Below are 22,731 nucleotides of genomic sequence, written 5' to 3' on the forward strand. Positions count from 1 at the left end.
CAAATTGATCTAAAATAACAGAAAAGTTAAAAGTTCCTTCATAAATTAGGACGTGTGTGAAACTGGTGTGAACGAAACCCAACTTGGGATGAACTGGAAATTCAACTGTGAGTCAGGCCTTTTTATTTAACATCAGTGCCTGTCCACACCAATGTCTTTTTTAATGAATGAGCACAAATTCCCACAGACACACTTCTTAAAAAGACACTATTGTCCACGTTTCTGGAATGGAATGTGCACCAAGCTCACAGTCAGGTGTCCACATACTTTTGGTCACACTGCGTTTATAATATAGTTTATTTTGAGACGTTCTCCTCACTCTCATCACCGTGGACGACAGACGATCCATCTTCAGCAAATTGACTCTTTTTCCTTTGTGCTGTCATAGATCGACTCCGATGATGTCATAACCCGAGACGAGCAGATCTACCTCCTGATTGGTGCGCGGGCGAAGTGCGAGAGGAGCATCCACGCCCAGCTGAACTTGCTACAAGGTACATGAGTGCCTAAACCGACTCAGTATTCAATAAACACTTCAGAAAAAGAACAGATTCAGAATATAGTGGTACCTTAAAACTCGACCTCAGTGGGTTCTGGGAGTGGCGTCGAGTTTAAAAGACGTTGAGTTTTAAGGATGTTTGGGAAACCTGTAAATGTGTTCCATGGTCCCGTGGAACTGCAGATATTTTGTGCTAATTTAAAATAATGAGGTTGTTTTTGACACTCAAACACTGAAATACAATTAAAAACAGTTAAATACAATAAAAGCTGCAATTTAGCTTTACTTCTTTATTGTTTCCTTATGCTTCTTAATCGTGGAGATGCTTGATCTTGGAATATCGTATTTAGTTCAGTACCGGCGCATTCACATGAGAAGTGACAAAACTGCTTTTGTGCTGCTGTGCCATTATTTCCTATGAAGTGTGACGGCGGTGCACAAAACTTAACATGACTTATTGTACTAAAACACTTATGAGCAGTAATAATGAAGAGAAGTTTAGTGCTCCTGTCTCCTTCTTTTAGTACATTAAACCACGTTAAGCTTTATTTTGAACCAAAAGTGTTTTAGACTCGGGGAGAAGCTGATTCTGATTCTCACCATTCCTCAGAAGCTTGAGCTGTAACACAAGTTTAAAAGTGAAACAGGGAGGAGAATCCAGATAAACACAGATACATGTGGAGCTGTAACACTGGATCTGATGGTTATTCCACACTAATGTAGATTCGTCCCATATTCACACTTTGATGATGTTTTACCGCACCGCTCAAGCCGAGCGCTGAACAAAGCGGCTGTTCATTGTTCATTTAAAATTAAATACATTTAAAAAATAACTGAACATGTTGGGTTTAAGGGAAACGTCAAGTTTAAAGGACCAAAATTCTCCACGAAGGGCGTCGAGTTTCAAAGAATTTGAGTTTAGGACACGTCGAGTTACAAGGTACCATTGTACTTTTAGAACGCTATATGATCAAAAGTATGTGGACAGCACTTTTGATTTTATTAGTTCAGCTATTTCAGATGCGGCTTTTGACAACAGGTGTATAAAATCATATGATAAAAATGAAATGATATGCTTCATGTTTCCAGCTGTGTGGCAGCCGTTTGGCGAAGGTCCTTTCCTGTTTCAGCATGAGTGGTGTGGAGGAACTACAGCGGTCTGACTTTGAACCCATCTAACGTTTTTGGCATTTAGCAGCACTTTTATCCAAAGTGATGTACAGTATACAGTCTGAGCAATTGAGGGTTAAGGGCCTTGCTCAAGGGCCCAACAGTGGCAACCTGGCAGTGATGGGGTTTGATCCACCAACCTTCTGCTTACAAGTCCAGTATCTTAATCGCTAGGCTACAATCTGACCAATCATTGCGAGCTGAACCTTCTCGTCCGATGTGGCGAATGCTGGTTTGACTAAACTGGCACAAATTCCCACAGACACTGTGGAAGAAATCATGTGGAAAGTGTTCCCAGATGGGAATGAGTGAGTGCTCAAGCAAGCCAACGATCAGGCGTCCACATACTTTTGGCCACGTGGTGGATCTGAACGGATTTTCAAGCCACAGTGAAGCTCGAGCACTCGTTAAGTTCCTCTGATTTCATTTCCTTTTTTAACAAGGGCGTCCATAAATTTTGAAAACGATGCCGTCAGGCCCCATTTATGCACCTGCCACATCCAGATGTTTACCCGTGATCTGACTGATCTCTCTATTCATCTGGTTCCGCCTGAATGTCCAATCAGAACTCGATCTCAGCACGTTATTCTTACTGACTCACACCAGCGACGTGTTTGTGTCCGTTTTATTACGCAACGTTTGTTCTAATAACAGGGACCGATGGGGGTCGTGTATTTCAGTTAGGACCGGTCAGATTATGTCTGGTGATTTATAGTCTTTTGTGCTGTAAGAAATTTGCATACATATTTCTTCACTGCTTCAACCTGGTCAGGGTTGCGGTGACTTGGGTGCAGCGTGGCCACTTTCATAACCCTAACCAGGAGGACGTGACTGTGGGTCAGAATCGTGTCTACAGCACACAAAATTCAAACCTTCATTGATTTGATTGTGACAATCAGCACATTAATGAAGGTTCTACACACCAGCAGTGGTAGCTCAGCGGTTTAGGTAATCAGAGGGTTGCTGATTCAAATCCCTCTATCACAAGTTAAGACTGTTGTGCTGATCAAAACCCTCGGATTGTATTCAGTAATAATTGTAAGTCGCTTTGTATAAAGTGTCTGCATCGAATGATGCAAACAATCAAAAAGGTCTTTGATTCCAACCCCACCACTGCCAGGTTGCCACTGTTGGGCCCTTGAGCAAGGCCCTTCACCCTCAACTGCTTAGAAAATATACTGTCACAGTACTATAAGTCGCTTTGGATAAAATCGTCTGCTAAATGCTGAAAATGTAAATGTAAATCTTCTAAATGAAAGCTTGGTGAGCGACCACTCAGAGCTGGACGTTGTTTCTTCGTTTTTGCCGTGTCAACAGCGTGAACGATTATTAAAACTCATCAGTTATTATCCAGTGTTTCTGGGCTGGACGTTCCACAGTAAAGTGGTGGACGACCTCATGGAAAGTGGCAGCTTTAAATTTCTTTTAACGTGTTGGTAAGCCAATGACTGTGAAATGAATTCTAATCGTTACGAGCGTCCGGTAGCCTCCAAAGGAGGACGAGAACACGTCCGTCCAGGCATTGCGCTGGATTGTGGACAGGCAGATGAAAATCCGGTCTGTCCGCACTAAAACTGGATTTATGGACACCTAGAAACTCTGTACGGCTAGGGTGACCATATTTCGGTTTGCAAAAAAGGGGACACTTGGTACAGGGAAGGGAGTGTTAGGGGGGCTATGTGAATGGGGTAGAGGTTTAAATATTTGACAAATGTGTCAATAACCACCCAACTATGTTACTGCACTTTAACAAATATACGGCTGCTCTGACTAACAACTAACTAACAAAGACAACTAACTAACAAATGCATTTATGGACAGATAATCTTATTCCTTAAATTAAAATGACTTGTCACCTATTTAAGCAATAGAACACGAGAGGCAGTGTGTTATCGCGAATAACATCACGGCTGTGATTTGGTAGATCATTAGATTTTTGTAGATCATCACAGCCGTGATGTTATTCGCGATAACACACGACCTCAAGTGTTCTATTGCTTTTATACAACAGTTTTTACAAAATAAAGAAAGAAAATAAATCAAAGAAGCCCTGAATTTCATAATAAATATGCTTTAATATTGACAATACCTTCAGCCAAAAAGTAGTTCCACAACGAATATAAAGTTTAACACTACAAAGCAGACATCCCAAGTTGCAAAAACTCATTTCAGGGAGGTAAGAACAACAAGAAGAAAAAGGCAAGAACCTCCGAAGGGAAAAAAAAAAGAAATAAAAAACCTCTCACACACACCAAAGGATTATGGGTGATAACTGAACTTTTAGGAGCTGCTAACTGGGCTATTAAGCTAACTGTTCGCGTTACAAACACATTAATGTTCCCTACATAGTGCACTAGATTGTGTATCAGATCATGGATTTATGTTACCTACATAGTGCACTAGATAGTGAATTAGACAATTGGTTATGTTCCCTACACAGTGCACTAGATTGTATATCAGATAACGCATTCATGTTCCCTACATGGTGCACAAGACAATAAGACAATTGATGTATGTTCCCTACACAGTGAGCTAGATTGTATATCAGATAATGGATTTAAAACGCGATCGGGAAAAAAGTCTGTGTCGCTGCGTGCGCGTTTGTGTGCATGAAGCTTGTCGTTACTGGCAACGCGTCAGCGGAGTAATACAGTTGTGGTGTGAAAAGGCCGTGCTGTTATCACGAATATTAGCACGGTTAGAACGCTTCTCAACCAATCAGATTGTAAGGTCGGAACTAACTGTTGTATAAAAATAAAAATCCCTTTATTTTTTAGTTTCTTTGATGTATTGCGCAATCCTATCAGCTGACTAATTAGGAGTGTTTTTAACTTTAATTTACTTTAATTTACTCCCATCAGTAGAAACCCCCACAGTAAGGTGTGTTATCTAGAGCTTACTGAGCAATTTCCACAGAATGCAGCGCCATCACGGTGGTGGTGACGAGAGTCTCTGTGTTGGTCTGTGCACATAAAAATGTTTTAGAATCAGGGAAAGGCTTTTTTAACAAGGCAGACGTGCTGCAGTCCACTGATCGGTAGCTGTTGTGGTGCTTCATGGTGTGAAATGCAAAACTCCTAAAAGACCTAAAAACAAAGGTGCAATCAGTGCAAAAACACACACACAGAATGGCAAGTGTAGACTAGAAAATCCGAATTCTAGATATTTTTGGTGGTTTAGGTCCCAAAAAGAGGACATGTCCTGGAAAAAGAGGACGTATAATCACCCTACGTACGACACTCATTTCCCCTTGTTTTTTACTATGCCTCATTTCGAACACACTAAATTCTCCTGTGCACTCTGGTGGCTACAAGACTCATTTGCATGTAAATAGGACCGTGCTACTCATTCTGTATTACTACGCCTCTCGTGGTAGCACCGTGACCTGACACTAGGAGTCGCTGTTGTAGTGACTTTCCCTTGTTGGTCAGATATGACCAACTGTGTCTGTTGAACGCCAGACCAGGCGTTGACTAAACTGGCTGAGAGAGAGACAGAGAGAGAGGTGCCCTACATTTTAATAAGCGTATTATACAAGCTTGAACTGTGTAAGCGTGTGCTGCCCTCTGCTGGACTGGTGCATCCCCGCCTTGCGTCTACAAAGCTTTACTGGCCTGCAGCATACGTTTACGAAAGCTTTATGCATGGTGTCATTATTTTCACGTCTTTTTATTTAAACTAATAAACGAAGTTCTGTTTACAGAGGAAGACTGCGTGCCCGAGTGGGATGGCATCATCTGCTGGCCAAGAGGGAAACACGGTCAGCTGGTGGCTGTGCTTTGTCCTGAGTACGTTTACGATTTCAACCACCGAGGTTTGTATTACTGATGTTTTTTTTTTACAATTTTATTTATCTGTTTTCTCTTATTTTCTCCCAATTTAGCGTAGCCAGTTAGTCTTCCACTACTGGGGACCCCGGTCACATTTGAGGAGGGTATATTTACCTGGCACATGCTTCCCCCGTACTTTGGTAGATTCGAGTGTGAGGCCAGTCTCGTGCACGGAGAGTCACGCACTGATCTCCATGTTCCTCCACTTCTGTACAGACGCCTCGGGTTACTAACCAGGGTCCTGATACAGTGCTGAAGACCCCGCCCCCTTTTTAGTCCGGTCTTTTCCCACCCAGCAGACTTTAGGGGTCAGTTTTGTCTGCTGCAGGCACTGCCAGTTGTTCCCGGTAGCAGAGCTGAGTTTCGAACTCATTTCGAACTGATCTGTAAGATTAGGGTGAGGTTGGCCATGGGTGCTGATGGGAATTTCGGGCCACAAGAAAAGATCATGCACTTGCCCCTCGCCTCACCCAGATCTTCATAACCTTAATGCTTTTGTTGGAGATCTGCTCATGTGTTGACTAATTAAATATTTGATATATTTTATTTCTTTGGATGAAGGCTACGCCTACCGTAACTGTGAAGCCTCGGGGAACTGGGAGCAGGTGCCCAGCGTCAACCGAACCTGGGCCAATTACACCGAGTGCACCTCCTACCTACGCTCCAACCAGGGCAGACAGGAGGAGGTATGGTAATATTCACGTTTGGCTTCAAGTGTATCAGATGACATGGTCAAAAGTATATGGACACCCCTGTCCCTATTTGATTACCTCAGTTATTGCTAACAGATGCATAAAATTGGTTACATTCAGTGATTTACAGGCTTATAAATAGATAGACAGACAGACAGACAGATAGATAGATAGATATTTCATTTATCCCGAGGGAAATTATTGTAATTATTGTAAAAATTATAATGATGATGTAGCAACAGTTAAAGGAAGGTCCTGTTAAAGCACAACTGTGCTGCCGTGCAAAAAATGAGCTTTATAAAGACATGATTTGGTGAGTCTGGCCTAAACAAACCCCTGATCTCAGTCCTGGGTTGAATTAGAACATCAAATCAAAATCATTTGTCACATACTTAGTGGGTCTGTTTGAAAACCTAGTGAGCTGCCTTGCTGCCTACTGCCTAACTGATCAGCTGCCTCAGTAGAGAGGATTCTAATAAGACATCGAACTCTTAATTCAGATTATTTAGACACTCTACTTAGACAGAGATTACACCAATTACATCACCACAGTTTTAGCTTACTAAGCTAACACAGTTAGCCTCGGGTCGTTCAAACCGACGGGGTGAGGCGGCACAATCCACTAGCACACCAGCTAACGTCTCCCTCCGTGTACCGAAAACAATTAAACTGTCCCTGACGAACCTGAATTTACAAATAAACAACACTTGTATAATTACACCTTTATACACATTAAACATCAATGAGAATTTATTTACATTTCAAAAGAACTTTGGTTGCTCCACCAGTATTCTTCCACCACGTTTGTCATTTTTTGTGAATTCTGGGATTGCATTCAGCGCTGAGGAGGCGTCGGACGCTCCCTCGTTATTCAGTCAGATTATCACTCAGAATTAAGGCGCCTCAGTAGGAGCATTTTAAGGAATCTAAGGATTTAGACATACCCTCTTCCTGGGAGTGTAGGATGATGTAAAATGTGTCTAAGTAGACAGATCAGCCACATTAATAATTAGACAAAAGTTTTAAAATAGAAAATTTAAAATTAAAATGAGAAAATAGAAGCAATTGAAAGTAGAAAAAGGGAAACAAATGTGCAAGAGTTGTGCAAGAACTGAACAGCGATCACAAGTCTTGTGGTTATGGTTTTGAAATGGGTTCACATACTTTTGGTCCTGTAGTGACTATAAAAGCTCTTTAAAATAACTGTTTAAAAAAATGTTTAAGTTTTTTAATAATCTCCAGTGACTCTCTATCTATTTCTTGCATCCTGATTTTCATTCTACACTTTTTTATCCTCAGGAAATCTTCAGGAGGCTTCACCTGATGTACACCACTGGTTACTCCATCTCACTGGCGTCTTTACTGGTGGCCGTGTTCGTTCTTTGCTATTTTAAGTACGTTCAGTATTGTTATTACAGTATATGGTGCCACTAAGCTGTTATATTAATGTATTACTGTATAACTAAACCATAAACTATACATACAGTATAGTTGGTATATAAAGAGTTGGTCAGGTGGCCACACTAGCCCAGTGCTGCTGGGATCCACGGTTTAAATTCCCAGTGGTGCTATCGGCCAGTCATGGTGTCTACACACAGATAAGTTTGGCTTTGTCTGTCTGCTACTGGCAGACCAGGCACCTTTACAGACAGTGATGGGCTCGTCCATTGGGTTGAATCTTGGAGGAGATTCCACATAACTGATGCATTTACGACCTCTGCTGGCTGATAGATTGCGCCTGCACATAGACGGGGGATAATGGGGATCAGTGTGTGACTCTCTGTACACGATACTGAGCCCCATGTGAACTCATCTCATGCAGGTGAAAAGAAGTGGTCAGCTACTGCACTTATGTTGGAGGGGCGTGTGTTAGTCACAGCTCCCCACGGTCAGCAGCAGTAGAAAGGAAGTGAAATGTGATGGAGTAACTGGACATGACTAGATTGGGGGTGGGTTGAGACCCTACATAATTAATTCCTGTCCGGGGTGTCCCTTTCACACAGAACTGCGCCTAGTGATTCAAGGAAGACAGACCCACTGTGACCCTGACCATGATAAAGTGGTGGTAATTATGGATCTGAAATGAAATGAATTACGTTTAAATACAGTCTGGTGTCCTACCACCACTGAGTCTCGAGTCTTGAGTCGTAGCACCCACCGGGCTGATTGTTGACTGCAGGTCTGTAGCACCGCCTGGGATTCGAACTCTCTTTTTATCTCTTCTTTTTTTGCATTTACATTTTCAGCATTTAGCAGACGCTTTTATCCAAAGCGACTTACACAGTGAGTGGAACACGATGAGCAATTTAGGGTTAAGGGCCTTGCTCAGGGACCCAACAGTGGCAACTTGGTGGTGGCGGGGCTTGAACTGGCAACCTTCTGTTTACTAGTCCAGTACCTTAACCACTGAGCTATCACTGGCCTATCTTTTGGTTGTAGGCGTCTTCACTGCACCCGTAACTACATCCACACTCATCTCTTCACCTCCTTCATCTGCCGGGCAGTTAGCATCTTCGTGAAGGATGCCGTGCTGTACGCTAACACAGAGGCTAAAGCGGAGTATGGAGCGGGAGCAGTGGGAGCCCAACCACACATGGTACAATTCAACAAACGTCATCAACTTTTGTTTGCAAGTCATTTCAAATTCTTTAATGTGATTGAGATTCCCCTGCTGGCCAAGGAGGGTCACAGACTAGCACTTGCCTCCTCCAGCTTTTAGTCACTGACCAAGCTGTTCGGCTTGCGGTTCCTCTTCTGCTTGTGCTGTTGCCTGAACCAGTCATTTGGGCTAATTTACATGAGAACGGCAAAACTGCGAGCCTCCGCACAAACAGCCGCTTTGTTCAGCGCTCAGCTTGACCGGTGCGGTAAAACGTCATCAAAGTGTGAATATGAGACGAATCTGCATAAGTGTGGAATAAGCATCAGATCCAGTGTAACAGCTCCACATGTATCTGTGTTTATCTGGATTTTCCTCCCCATTTAACTTTTTTTAATTTTTTTAATTTTTTAAAAAATAAATTTAGCACGTCCAATTTCGTCCCATCTGTCATCCTCTCATTAGTGCGGATTTCTGCTCCTGATTGGGGCTGACGAGGCCGTTCCACGCCTCCTCCGAAACGTGCACAGCCAATCGACCGTCTTATCACCCACACTTGACGAGTGTAGCGTGGCAGAGTACTGTGCACGGAGGATCACACACTCCGCCACACCCCCTTCCGTCTCCATACAGGCGCCACCAACCAGCCAGCAGAGGGCGCAACCGCCCCGTTCCTGAGAGAGCATCCCCTACGGTCTCAAGTCCCGCCCCCCACCCGGACAACAGGCCAATCGTTGTCCATAGCCGCCCAGCCTCGACCGTGAAGGCAGAGCTGGATTCCAAACGACGCTCCTTCGAAATCCAGCTCTGGTTGCAGCGCGTGTCTTTTACCGCTGCGCCACCTGAGCGGCCTCCCATTTCACTTTTAAACTTGTGTTACAGCTCGAGCTTCTAAGAAATTGTGAGAATCAGAATCAGCTTCTCCCCGAGTCTAAAACGCTTCTGGTTCAAAATAAAGCTTAACGTGGTTTAATGTACTAAAAGGAGACAGGAGCACTAAACTTCTCTTCATTATTACTGCTCATAAGTGTCTCCACAAATAAAATTCCCCACTCGCTGTTTTAGTACAATAAGTCACGTTAAGTTTTGTTTGTACGACCTGAGTTGCTTGTACCACGTCACATCAAACAGTTTGTCTCATTGGAGCAACTTTAAAAAGGTCAGCGGCAAAAACTGTGCGGTGCGCCGCTCAGGGTCACTACATAGGAAACAACGGTACAGTCAGTGCAAAAGCGGTTTTGCCGCCTCCAGTGGTGGCTGCTGGTCTTTCAAACAGGGGAAGCTCATTGTCAGCTTACATCATAAAATTTTTCAATTTATTTATAAATTAATTCTGCCCTCCGTTCCTTTTCAAGAAAATGGCCTGAAATGGGATGCAGTTTGTCTTTCGACTTTACTCGCAAAATCCGCGATGGTACTGAAGCTCCCAGTGATAGCTGTCAATCAAAATGGGATTCAGCCTTTCGACTGATCCTCCAATCATCTTGCAGAAGCTCAGTGTCCAGACCCGCCCACAGCTCCATTCACCCCCAGAGACGCTCAGCGTCTGGGGGGGGGCGGGACAAAATTGTGGCATTTATCCAAAGACCGACGAGTTTCGAAGCAATGATAAAACCCCTCCCATGCAGCCCCATTGAAGTAAATAGACGCTCAGCTTCTGCGGGCAAATGCATTGACGCTCCGGGAATGTATGAGAAGTTCGAGTCAGTCGATTTGTGATAAGTAGCTGATTCTGAACGAACTCGTCTTCGAGATGAACGTGTTCTAACGCATTTGTAGTCAATGAAATGTTAACACAACTGTACATATTTGACCATTTAATTTTTGACATTTTAGGGGAAGCTGAGCTTCCCTTGCAGTCTTAGAGAAATCGCCACTGGCCGCCTCTCATGTGAATTTGGCCTTAGGAGTCTTTCTTGCAGCAGCAGAGCAGTGACTGGACCAGTTGTGTCTGTCAAGTGACAGACCAGGCCGGTGCTGCTGCTGGGACTAGATCTATTGTCTCTGTAGTGGTGGACTAGCTGCTGCACCACCCAAGTGCCCCCTTATTACCAAAGCATTTGTTTGCGTTTAGCCCCACCCCCATGTTTGAGAAAAGGGAACCCTTCATTTTTTGGTCCTACATCACCACTATGTACTGTTTGTACATATGATACACAAATCTTTAATGCTCACAGGGGCGGCACGGTGGCTAAGTGGGTAGCACTCACAGCAAGAAGATCCTGGGTTCGATCCCCAGGTGGGGCGGTCCGGGCCCTTTGTGTGTGGAGTTTGCATGTTCTCCCTGTGTTTCCTCCGGTTTCCACCCACAGTCCAAAGACATGCAAGTGAGGTGAATTGGAGACACTAAATTGTCCATGGATGTGTTTGAGGGTTTAATTTATTTAATAATTATTCGCTTTTAATGCTGTTTCCTTTGTTTTATTCGGATCAGGTCGGCTGTAAAGTGGCCGTGACTTTCTTCCTGTATTTTTTGGCGACCAATCACTACTGGATCCTGGTTGAGGGGCTGTACCTGCACAGTCTGATCTTCATGGCCTTCCTGTCTGATAGAAATTACCTCTGGGCTTTAACCATCATAGGCTGGGGTGAGACGTGCTTGTGTTTACTGTCCTGACTTTTCTGAAACCTGCATCCTCACTGACTCTGAGGGGTGTGAATGTTTTTACTCCACGTTAAAAGTCTGTATTTGGTTGCAGGTGTTCCAGCTGTGTTCGTCTCAGTTTGGGTCAGCGTCCGCGCCTCTCTGGCCGACACGCAGTACGTCCTAAACCGAACCTTCTCTCCTGGATTAAAGTTCATGTGAATGTTAGTTTTTGATCTCTGATCCTGTTTCGTCTGGTTCTGTTTCAGATGTTGGGATGTAAGTGCTGGGAACCTGAAGTGGATTTACCAAGTTCCAATTCTGGCAGCCATTGTTGTAAGTCATTTTTATTTCATTTTATGTGACAGAGAAAAACATCATTTATATTTGGCAAGAAAGATTTTGACAGTCTAACTTTGTTTAATGATAAAAATAAAAGTCTGTCAGTGGTGTTGCCAGGTCATCAGTAATCTGTCAGTGGTGTTACCAGTTTTGTCAGTAATCTGTCAGCGGTGTTGCCAGGTCATCAGTTTTCATGCCAGGTTTTTTTGTGGTGTTTTTTTGTGGTGTTGCCAGAGTGAGTAATCTGTCAGTGGTAATCTGACAAAGTAATCTGTCAGTGGTGTTACCAGTTTTGTGAGTAATCTGTCAGTGGTGTTACCAGTTTTGTGAGTAATCTGTCAGTGGTGTTATCAGTTTTGTGAGTAATGATGCTAGTTTATCAGTGGTGTTACCAGTTTTGTGAGTAATCTGTCAGTGGTGTTATCAGTTTTGTGAGTAATCTGTCAGTGGTGTTATCAGTTTTGTGAGTAATGATGCTAGTTTATCAGTGGTGTTACCAGTTTTGTGAGTAATCTGTCAGTGGTGTTACCAGTTTTGTGAGTAATGATGCTAGTTTATCAGTGGTATTACCAGTTTTGTGAGTAATCTATCAGCGGTGTTGCCAGGTCATCAGTTTTCATGCCAGGTTTTTTTGTGGTGTTGCCAGAGTGAGTAATCTGTCAGTGGTGTTACCAGTTTTGTGAGCAATCTGTCAGTGGTGTTACCAGTTTTGTGAGTAATGATGCTAGTTTATCAGTGGTGTTACCAGTTTTGTGAGTAATGATGCTAGTTTATCAGTGGTGTTACCAGTTTTGTGAGTAATCTGTCAGTGGTGTTACCAGTTTTGTGAATAATCTGTCAGTGGTGTTACCAGTTTTGTGAGTAATCTGTCAGTGGTGTTACCAGTTTTGTGAGTAATGATGCTAGTTTATCAGTGGTGTTACCAGTTTTGTGAGTAATGATGCTAGTTTATCAGTGGTGTTACCAGTTTTGTGAGTAATGATGCTAGTTTATCAGTGGTGTTACCAGTTTTGTGAGTAATCTGTCAGTGGTGTTACCAGTTTTGTGAGTAATGATGCTAGTTTATCAGTGGTCAAGTCAAGTCAAGTCAAGTCAACTTTATTTATATAGCGCTTTTTACAATAGACATTGTCTCAAAGCAACTTTACAAAATCCAGGACCAACAGATACAAAAACCCCTGTTGAGCAAGCCGAGGGCGACTGTGGCAAGGAAAAACTCCCTGAAAATTACAGGAAGAAACCTTGAGAGGAACCAGACTCAGCAGGGCCCATCCTTCTTGGGTGGCCTGGAGGATACTTTAAATAAATACACGATTTACACAAATAATACAAACACAGAATTAAATGATCTAAAAGTCATAACTGGCAATAAATAATAGAGTTGTTATCCGCTCTAGTCTTCAATAAAGTCTGTAGTGATTTCTTGTCGTTGCAATTACTCCCGACCCGTCACATCTGACAGGAGCAGCATCGTTGTCCCGGCAGTCTCGACTTTAATCCTTAACCTCGGCGGGTAAACAGGTTTCCATCAGAATGCCCTCGGGGTAAAACAACAGAGAATGTAGTCAATAATGTACAATGCTAGTTGAGTAAAACAGTTTTACAGAGAGTTTTAGACTCCGGCAGCCCTAATTATTACAGCATAACTAAAAGGGAGAGCAAGCAGGTAACAAGGTCATGAAGGCTTTCACAGGACATCAGCGCCCATCTCCCCACCGTCATCAAACCTGAGTGATCGGACAAGAGAGGCAGAACGACAGCAACCCAACATCCCTGATCACCACAAGTTTCTATGACCAAGAACCCCCAAGCTCTGCGCCTTTGTCTATACTAATCAAAAGCCTGAGAAAATAAATATGTTTTCAGTCTAGACTTAAACATTGAGACTGTGTCCGAATCCCGAATAGAGGCAGGAAGATTATTCCAGAGTTGTGGAGCTTTGTAAGAAAACGCTCTTCCACCAGCTGTGGTCTTTTTAATTTTAGGAACTATAAGTAACCCTGCATCTTGTGAACGAAGTGGACGCGCTGGGTTGTAGTGATTAATACGTTCACTCAGATACTGTGGAGCCAGACCATGTAGCGCTTTATAAGTTAGTAAAAGTATTTTGTAATCAATGCGAAATTTAACTGGCAGCCAGTGTAGAGATGATAGAACAGGAGTAATATGGTCAAATTTTTTAGTTCTAGTTAGCACTCGAGCTGCTGCATTTTGAACTAATTGGAGTTTGTTTAAGGATCTACCAGAGCATCCAGTTAGAAGAGCATTACAATAATCTAACCGAAAAGTTATAAACGCATGGATCAGTTTTTCGGCGTCATTAACAGATAGTATATTTCTTATTTTAGAGATATTACGCAAATGATAGAAAGCAACTCTAGTAATATTATTAACGTGTGTATCAAATGAGAGATCTGAATCTATTGTGACACCTAAGTTTTTTACATCTGGGCTGGGAGTAACAGAGAAAGTGTTTAGGTTTAGCACCAGGTTAGACAACTTGTCTCTTGCAGCTTTAGAGCCAACAAGTAAAACCTCAGTTTTATCTGAATTAAGTAAATGAAAATTACACGACATCCAGTTTTTTATGTCGTTTACACTTTAATCTTCTATCTTACTGATTGTGTCAGTATCATTTGGTTTGGCTGATATATACAGCTGTGTGTCATCTGCATAGCAGTGAAAGTTTATGCCATGTTTATGAATAATTTCACCTAGTGGAAGCATATAGAGTGTAAATAATAGCGGTCCCAGTACCGACCCCTGTGGAACACCATACTTTACTTTTGTAGTTTCCGAGCATTTATTATTTACATAAACGAATTGAGAGTGGTCAGTCAGATATGATTTAATCCAAGAGAGTGCGAGTCCTTTAACACCTACTGTATTTTCTAGCCTCTCCAGTAAAATGTTCTGATCGACCGTATCAAACGCTGCACTAAGATCTAATAGAACAAGAAAAGAGACACATCCATTATCAGAAGACATTAACAACTCGTTAACTACTCTAATTAATGCGGTTTCGGTACTATGGTTGGGTCTAAATCCTGATTGAAATTTTTCATGAATACAATTTTCATTCAAATAAGAACATAGCTGTTTGGAAACGACTTTTTCTAATATCTTTGAGACAAAAGGAAGGTTTGAAATTGGCCTATAATTAGCTAGTACATGTGGATCAAGATTAGGTTTTTTAATCAGGGGGTTAATAACAGCACTTTTAAACAATTTAGGTACATATCCAAGGCTTAGGGATGCATTGATTAATGTAAGCAGGGGCTCTACAATAGCTGGGAGTAAATCTTTAAGTAGACGAGTTGGAACAGGATCGAGTATACACGATGATGACTTCGATGATTTAATCAACACAGTTAGTTCATTTTGGGAGATTGGATTAAAGGAAAAAAGTTGTGTTACCAGTTTTGTGAGTAATCTGTCAGTGGTGTTACCAGTTTTGTGAGTAATCTGTCAGTGGTTACCAGTTTTGTGAGTAATCTGTCAGTGGTGTTATCAGTTTTGTGAGTAATCTGTCAGTGGTGTTACCAGTTTTGTGAGTAATGATGCTAGTTTATCAGTGGTGTTACCAGTTTTGTGAGTAATCTGTCAGTGGTGTTACCAGTTTTGTGAGTAATCTGTCAGTGGTTATCAGTTTTGTGAGTAATCTGTCAGTGGTTACCAGTTTTGTGAGTAATCTGTCAGTTGTTACCAGTTTTGTGAGTAATCTGTCAGTGGTGTTACCAGTTTTGTGAGTAATCTGTCAGTGGTTACCAGTTTTGTGAGTAATCTGTCAGTGGTGTTACCAGTTTTGTGAGTAATTTGTCATTGGTGTTACCAGTTTTGTGAGTAATCTGTCAGTGGTGTTATCAGTTTTGTGAGCAATCTGTCAGTGGTGTTACCAGTTTTGTGAGTAATGATGCTAGTTTATCAGTAGTGTTACCAGTTTTGTGAGTAATCTGTCAGTGGTGTTATCAGTTTTGTGAGCAATCTGTCAGTGGTGTTACCAGTTTTGTGAGTAATCTGTCAGTGGTGTTATCAGTTTTGTGAGTAATCTGTCAGTGGTGATACCAGTTTTGTGAGTAATCTGTCAGTGGTGTTATCAGTTTTGTGAGCAATCTGTCAGTGGTGTTACCAGTTTTGTGAGTAATGATGCTAGTTTATCAGTAGTGTTACCAGTTTTGTGAGTAATCTGTCAGTGGTGTTATCAGTTTTGTGAGCAATCTGTCAGTGGTGTTACCAGTTTTGTGAGTAATCTGTCAGTGGTGTTATCAGTTTTGTGAGTAATCTGTCAGTGGTGATACCAGTTTTGTGAGTAATCTGTCAGTGGTGTTATCAGATTTTTGAGTAATCTGTCAGTGGTGTTATCAAGTTTGTGAGTAATCTGTCAGTGGTGTTACCAGTTTTGTGAGTAATGATGCTAGTTTATCAGTGGTGTTACCAGTTTTGTGAGTAATGATGCTAGTTTATCAGTGGTGTTACCAGTTTTGTGAGTAATCTGTCAGTGGTGTTATCAGTTTTGTGAGTAATCTGTCAGTGGTGTTACCAGTTTTGTGAGTAATGATGATAGTTTATCAGTGGTGTTACCAGTTTTGTGAGTAATGATGCTAGTTTATCAGTAGTGTTACCAGTTTTGTGAGTAATCTGTCAGTGGTGTTATCAGTTTTGTGAGTAATCTGTCAGTGGTGTTATCAAGTTTGTGAGTAATCTGTCAGTGGTGTTACCAGTTTTGTGAGTAATGATGCTAGTTTATCAGTGGTGTTACCAGTTTTGTGAGTAATGATGCTAGTTTATCAGTGGTGTTACCAGTTTTGTGAGTAATCTGTCAGTGGTGTTACCAGTTTTGTGAGTAATCTGTCAGTGGTGTTACCAGTTTTGTGAGTAATCTGTCAGTGGTGTTATCAAGTTTGTGAGTAATCTGTCAGTGGTGTTACCAGTTTTGTGAGTAATGATGCTAGTTTATCAGTGGTGTTACTAGTTTTGTGAGTAATTATGCTAGTTTATCAGTGGTGTTACCAGTTTTGTGAGTAATCTGTCAGTGGTGTTACCAGTTTTGTGAGTAATCTGTCAGTGGTTATCAGTTTTGTGAGTAATCTGTCAGTGGTTACCAGTTTTGTGAGTAATCTGTCAGTGGTGTTACCAGTTTTGTGAGTAATCTGTCAGTAGTGTTACCAGTTTTGTGAGTAATGATGCTAGTTTATCAGTAGTGTTACCAGTTTTGTGAGTAATCTGTCAGTGGTGTTACCAGTTTTGTGAGTAATCCGTCAGTGGTTACCAGTTTTGTGAGTAATCCGTCAGTGGTTACCAGTTTTGTGAGTAATGATGCTCTTTTATCAGTGGGGTTACCAGTTGAGTAATGATATTAGTTTGTGAGTGCTGTTGCCAGTGTTGTGAGTGGTATAACCAGGTGTTTTTTCATAATGCGACCGGTTTGTCTCTGGTGTTACCAGGTTTTGTTTATAGATGTTTTGTTGATTTTTGACACCAGTTACTTGATAAGGAACGTGCATTTTGTATTTAATGGTTGTGTTTTTATGGTACATTTATAAAATATTTATAGACCCAATTTAAAAAATAATAAATAAATAAACACACTTTATTTAAATCATAGAATCTGTAAACATTTTACTTTTGTTCAGATTTATGTGTATTAATTAAAGCAAATAGTTTCTCTTTAACATCAAAAGCTTTAAGATTTCTTAAACATGTTAAACATAATTAAAAATGTATTTAAAAAGTAAATAAAAAAGAATGTTTGATTTTAAAACTGCATATAAATGATGTGTGTCCATTATTTTACAGTGACTTATTTATTCACTACTTCATTTGTTCATTAGTTCAAGTTCTATTTTTTTCTCCCTCATTGCAGGTGAACTTTTTCCTTTTCCTCAACATTATCAGGGTTTTGGCTTCTAAGCTGTGGGAGACCAACACAGGAAAACTGGACCCGAGGCAGCAGTACAGGTTCATCTACCATACATACACACATACAGACACACGTACACACACATGTACACACACACGTACACACACACGTACACACACACGTACCAACACACGTACAAACACACGTACAAACACACGTACACACACATGTACATAGAACGAGAAACAGCATGTTAGAGTTAATGATTCATTTAATATTGAGGTAATTTAATCCAATATATATTGAAGAAAAAAAAAAGGAAGAACAGAGTTATAACATATAAAAACATTATAACATTTATATAACAATACATGAATAAAGCAGCATCATCAAAATACATTTAGAACACAGACATCTGCAGTTCCGTTACCTCTTATAGACCTAGAACTGGGTTTTTTAAACTCTGGGTCATGAGCCAAAAAAATAGAAAAAATAGAAAAAATAGAAAATAGAAAATAGAATAGAAAAAAAGAGAAAAATAAAAATAATTAAATAAATGGCACAAAAACACAAACTGAACTTGTATGTGACTGCCCCCTTTTGGAGGCTTTATGTTACATCTTGTAAACCAAAGTGGGACCAGATTGTACAGAGCAAAACAGAGAGAGTAAGATTCGTTGTTTGTGTTGCCTGGGTCACGTAAATAATTATGGACATAATGTGGGTCGCTTAAAAAAAACCCTGACCTAGAAGATGCTTTTTTGAAGAAGCTACAACGTCCCACCACAAATCGTTCCAGACGTCTGTAAGAACCTTCCAGAAACACTAAAATTGTAGCTCATTATCATCTTTTTATATTAATATATTATTAAAGATTTCTTATTCGGGATCACAAATTCCTACAGACCAAGCCGAAAGCCTTCCCAAATGATCTGAGGCTGTTATATCTACAAAGTACAGACTGGGACCTGGTCAGGGGTTCACATACTTTTGTCAGTACTGTATGTTTAACAGCTTGCAGTGCTGATTTGCACAGGAAGCTCCTGAAGTCGACGCTGGTGCTGATGCCGCTGTTCGGCGTGCACTACATGGTCTTCATGGCTTTTCCGTACACAGAGGTGACCGGGCTGCTCTGGCAGATCCAGATGCACTACGAGATGTTCTTCAATTCGCTACAGGTAACCGGATACACCCTAAACCCTAAACCACTCCCACTTTTAGGGTTAAAGGACTGCTGTGTGTAATTCTTCTGTTCATATGGATGAAATACAAGACTTAGCCAAATTCGTCAGCCAGGAAACACCAGCCGAACTGTGAAATATGGGGGTGGTTGCATTGGGTTCTGGAATTTCTTTTCGGCAGCAGGTTCCTGCAGTCTGGTCAGGATTAATGAAAGTAGATTTCAGCAACATTTAAGATTTAAAAAGATGAAAACTGATCATTTTTTCTTTAGGGCTTTTTTGTGGCCTTCATCTACTGTTTCTGCAATGGAGAGGTTTGTGTTATTATTTATTTTATTTTTATTAAATATTGATATTCTTTGTTCATATAATTATTTAAAATATACAAAAAAGCTTGTTTTATATTCATAACTACCAATTTAATTGACGTTTCCCTCAGGCTTTTCTAGAAACAGAGCTTCTAAAAATAAAAATAATATTTTTTTCCTCTCTCAGGTACAAGCAGAGGTGAAAAAGGCGTGGCTGAGGCGGAGCCTTGCTCTGGATCTGAAACAAAAGGCGCGCGTGGCCAGCAGCGCCGGGGGCGGAAGCTGTTACTACGGCTGCACGACTTCACACGCCACCACACAAAGCATCTGCCTGGGCGTTCAGGGGTCGGCGGCGTCTCGGGGCGGAGCCGTGGCGCTCAGGGGTCACACGCAACATGCTAACCTGTCAGGGTACTCGCCCGGTGATCCTGAGACCACGTTACCCACTATGCAGCAGCCTGAGGTGATCCTGAGACGGAACAAGGGAAGAGAAGAGGTGCAGGACGTAGAGAATGAGGCGTCGCTTTACTTCGTACATGAGGATCATTCCGGATCGGCGTCTCTGAAAGATCTGGAAACTAATCTGTGAAGGACGGGATTATGTTTGGGTTTTCTTAAATAATTGTGAGGTCACATGACTAAGACTGATGTGTCGTGGAAGAATGACAGCACGTCAAGTGAAATTATTCAAAGACTGACACGTGAGCTGATGAAATGGACAGCATGGCCATTTGTACATTTTGTTCCCAGAGATGGACGTCAGGCCGTTTCTTTGCTAGAGCCGCCCTGGTTCAGTGCTAGCGCAGTGGTATCTCAGTGGTTAAAGTACAGGACTAGTGATCGGAAGGTTACTGGTTCATGCCGCACCACTGGCAGGTTGCCACCCTTGGGCTTTTTGGCGATGCTCTTAACCCTCAATTGCTTGGATTGTATTTGGTCGCAATTAAGAGTCACTGTGGATAAAAACATCTACTAAATGCCCAAAATTTGAATGTAAATAATTATTGTGAACACATCAAGGAGCAACAACAGCTCAGCCTAGAAGAGAAGGAATCCCAGCTTGTTTGTGCCATTATGCAGTGTGCTGAATAGTTGGCAGAGCTGGGATTTGAACTCTCAGTCTATTGGTTGATAGCCTAGAGCCCCAACTACTGAGCATCACTGTTCCAAGCCACACAGACTTATCGTAATAATTACCAGTCACTACTGAGCTTTAAACCGCCCTTAGATTCAACAGTCAATGGATTCTACGTTCGACTACTAAGATGAACATGTGCAATACCAAGCATTGATTGGAGTGGTGTAAAGTATGTAAAGTATGCCATCATTGGTCTCAGAGACAAAAAAAGAATTACACCTTAGCGTCTGCCAGTCTGACAGACGAGTCTGGGGTTGTCTACGGCCAAGATACGTCCCAAGTTGGCAACCACACTATAGTGGTTATACATAGGGGCCAGTGATAGCTCAGTGGTTAAGGTACTGGACTAGTAAACTGAAGGTTGCCGGTTCAAGACCCGCCATCACCAAGTTGCCACTGTTGGGTCCCTGAGCAAGGCCCTTAACCCTCAATTGCTCATCGTGTTCCGCTCATTGTGTAAGTCGCTTTGGATAAAAGCGTCTGCTAAATGCTGAAAATGAAAATGTAAATGTAAATAGTGCCAGCTGTAAGGTGTAGTGGAGCATTTAACGTCAGTACCCAACCTCGTTTACTGTCCCGAGGCCGAACAGAAGTGAATCCCAACAGTCATGTTTCTAATAGAAGGCTTTTCAAAATAGTCAAGGCTGATATAGCAGGAAAGTTGCCCCATTCAACGCTAATGCCTATGGTTTAGGATTAGATGTTCAGGTGTCCAAATACTTTTGTCCGTCTGGTGTGTGCTGTAATACAGGGTTTTTCAAGAACGTTCTTTCAAGCGACCCACGGTTTGTCCGAGCATTTTACCATGACCCAGGCAACACAAACAACGCATCAAAACAAAACACAATATGAAATATACTTAATTAATAAAAATGGTGGCAATCTGGTCCCACTGTGATTTACAAGATGTAACATAAAAGCCTCCACAAGGGGGCGCTCATGTACAAGTTCATTTTGTGTTTATGTGCCTGTTAAACTTTTTTTATTTAATCATTTTTTTTAACCCTGCTGTAATATATTCAGACCTGTTTTAGTTCTGATTTGTGTCTTCATGCTGGAACTGTGTTTGTTCACTGTGTGAATATCAGAGGCGTTCGAGTTCTCGCTGGGTTCCTCTGCTGATCAGAATTCATTAGTCGTGGATATTTATTTCCTTCTGAGCTACAAATGAACCTGCAACATAGTTGTAATAAAAAGTTTGTTCTGCTTTAGCAAATCGATGCTGCTTGCTAAAAATTCTATTTTACAGGGATGTAATGATACACTCTACCCACAATGCGATACAATTCACAATACTGGATTCATGACAAATTGAAATTGAAGACAAATTATGACAACGTTTCCTTTTATTATTTCTTTTTAAAAATAAAGTAAAATACTGTATCTGTGATTATCTTTTATTTATCTAAGGTAAGGTAGGTACAAACTATGCAAAATAATGCTTATTGTGTAAAAAAACTGAAATGAAATTTAAAAACAAATCCAACATTATATAAATAAATGAATAATACAAATAAAGAAAGTATCCTCACATAAATACATATGGTTGGAAAATCCCCTACCTGGCAACTTTGTGAAGTGCCGTCAACCAGGCGACGTGAATAGCGCTACTGCCCTCTGCTGTTCAAAGTGAATATTGATTCATCCTAAATGAGTAACCGATTCACCTTACCATCACAGGATCCCACCGGTCCAGCAGGTCACCTTACCATCACAAGATCCCACCGGTCCAGCAGGTCACCTTACCATCACAAGATCCCACCGCTCCAGCAGGTCACCTTACCATCACAAGATCCCACCGTTCCAGCAGGTCACCTTACCATCACAAGATCCCACCGTTCCAGCAGGTCACCTTACCATCACAGGATCCCACCGTTCCAGCAGGTCACCTACCATCACAGGATCCCACCGGTCCAGCAGGTCACCTACCATCACAGGATCCCACCGGTCCAGCAGGTCACGTCACCAGATTTCTTTACTACTCGACTGAAACTGTGAGTGCTGTTATTGTAAAGTGGAAACACAGAGGAGCAACAACAGCTCAGCCATAAAACCACACAGACTCACAGAGCAGGAGCATCATGTACCAAGTTATGTAAGTCAAAACAATCTTACAATACAATACAATACAAGTACAGAAGTATAGACCTGGTACTCTCTGTGGATGATGTAGTGCCCTATGTAGTGGAGAGGGGTTGATTTGGGACAGACCCTGTAAAGGCAATTATGTAGTGCCCTGTGTAGAGAAGAGGGGGTAATTTGTTGAAGCAGTTATGTAGTGCTATATGTAGTAGACAGGCCCTGTTAAAGCAATTTTGCACTAGTAGTGTAGAGAGTATGATTTGGGACAAACCCTGTTAAAGTGATGATGTAGCGATGATGCAGTGCCCTGGGTAGTGGAGAGGATGTGATTTGGAACAGACCCTGTTGCAGAGATGATGTAGTGCGGTAGGGAGGAGGAGGTGATTTGGGACAGACCCTGTGAGGAGATGATGTAGTGCGGTAGGGAGGAGGAGGTGATTTGGGAC

At 41.7% G+C, this 22,731-nt stretch overlaps 1 protein-coding gene across 1 annotated transcript in view; it reads left to right on the forward strand.

Moving 5' to 3' along the window:
- The window catches only part of pth3r (parathyroid hormone 3 receptor), a 24,396-nt gene extending 4,742 nt beyond the window's left edge, over positions 1 to 19,654 (forward strand). The window contains exons 2-13 of the mRNA XM_063003874.1: positions 389 to 494; positions 5,373 to 5,483; positions 6,061 to 6,185; positions 7,491 to 7,585; positions 8,631 to 8,787; positions 11,225 to 11,378; positions 11,490 to 11,550; positions 11,644 to 11,710; positions 17,580 to 17,674; positions 18,613 to 18,754; positions 19,030 to 19,071; positions 19,253 to 19,654. Coding sequence (XP_062859944.1) covers positions 389 to 494; positions 5,373 to 5,483; positions 6,061 to 6,185; positions 7,491 to 7,585; positions 8,631 to 8,787; positions 11,225 to 11,378; positions 11,490 to 11,550; positions 11,644 to 11,710; positions 17,580 to 17,674; positions 18,613 to 18,754; positions 19,030 to 19,071; positions 19,253 to 19,654 — 1,557 coding nt within the window. The remainder of the gene's footprint in view (positions 1 to 388; positions 495 to 5,372; positions 5,484 to 6,060; positions 6,186 to 7,490; positions 7,586 to 8,630; positions 8,788 to 11,224; positions 11,379 to 11,489; positions 11,551 to 11,643; positions 11,711 to 17,579; positions 17,675 to 18,612; positions 18,755 to 19,029; positions 19,072 to 19,252) is intronic.
- Positions 19,655 to 22,731: the final 3,077 nt, after the last annotated feature.

Source organism: Trichomycterus rosablanca, chromosome 10 (assembly GCF_030014385.1).
Source record: "Trichomycterus rosablanca isolate fTriRos1 chromosome 10, fTriRos1.hap1, whole genome shotgun sequence".
In the NCBI taxonomy this organism is placed as follows: domain Eukaryota; kingdom Metazoa; phylum Chordata; class Actinopteri; order Siluriformes; family Trichomycteridae; genus Trichomycterus; species Trichomycterus rosablanca.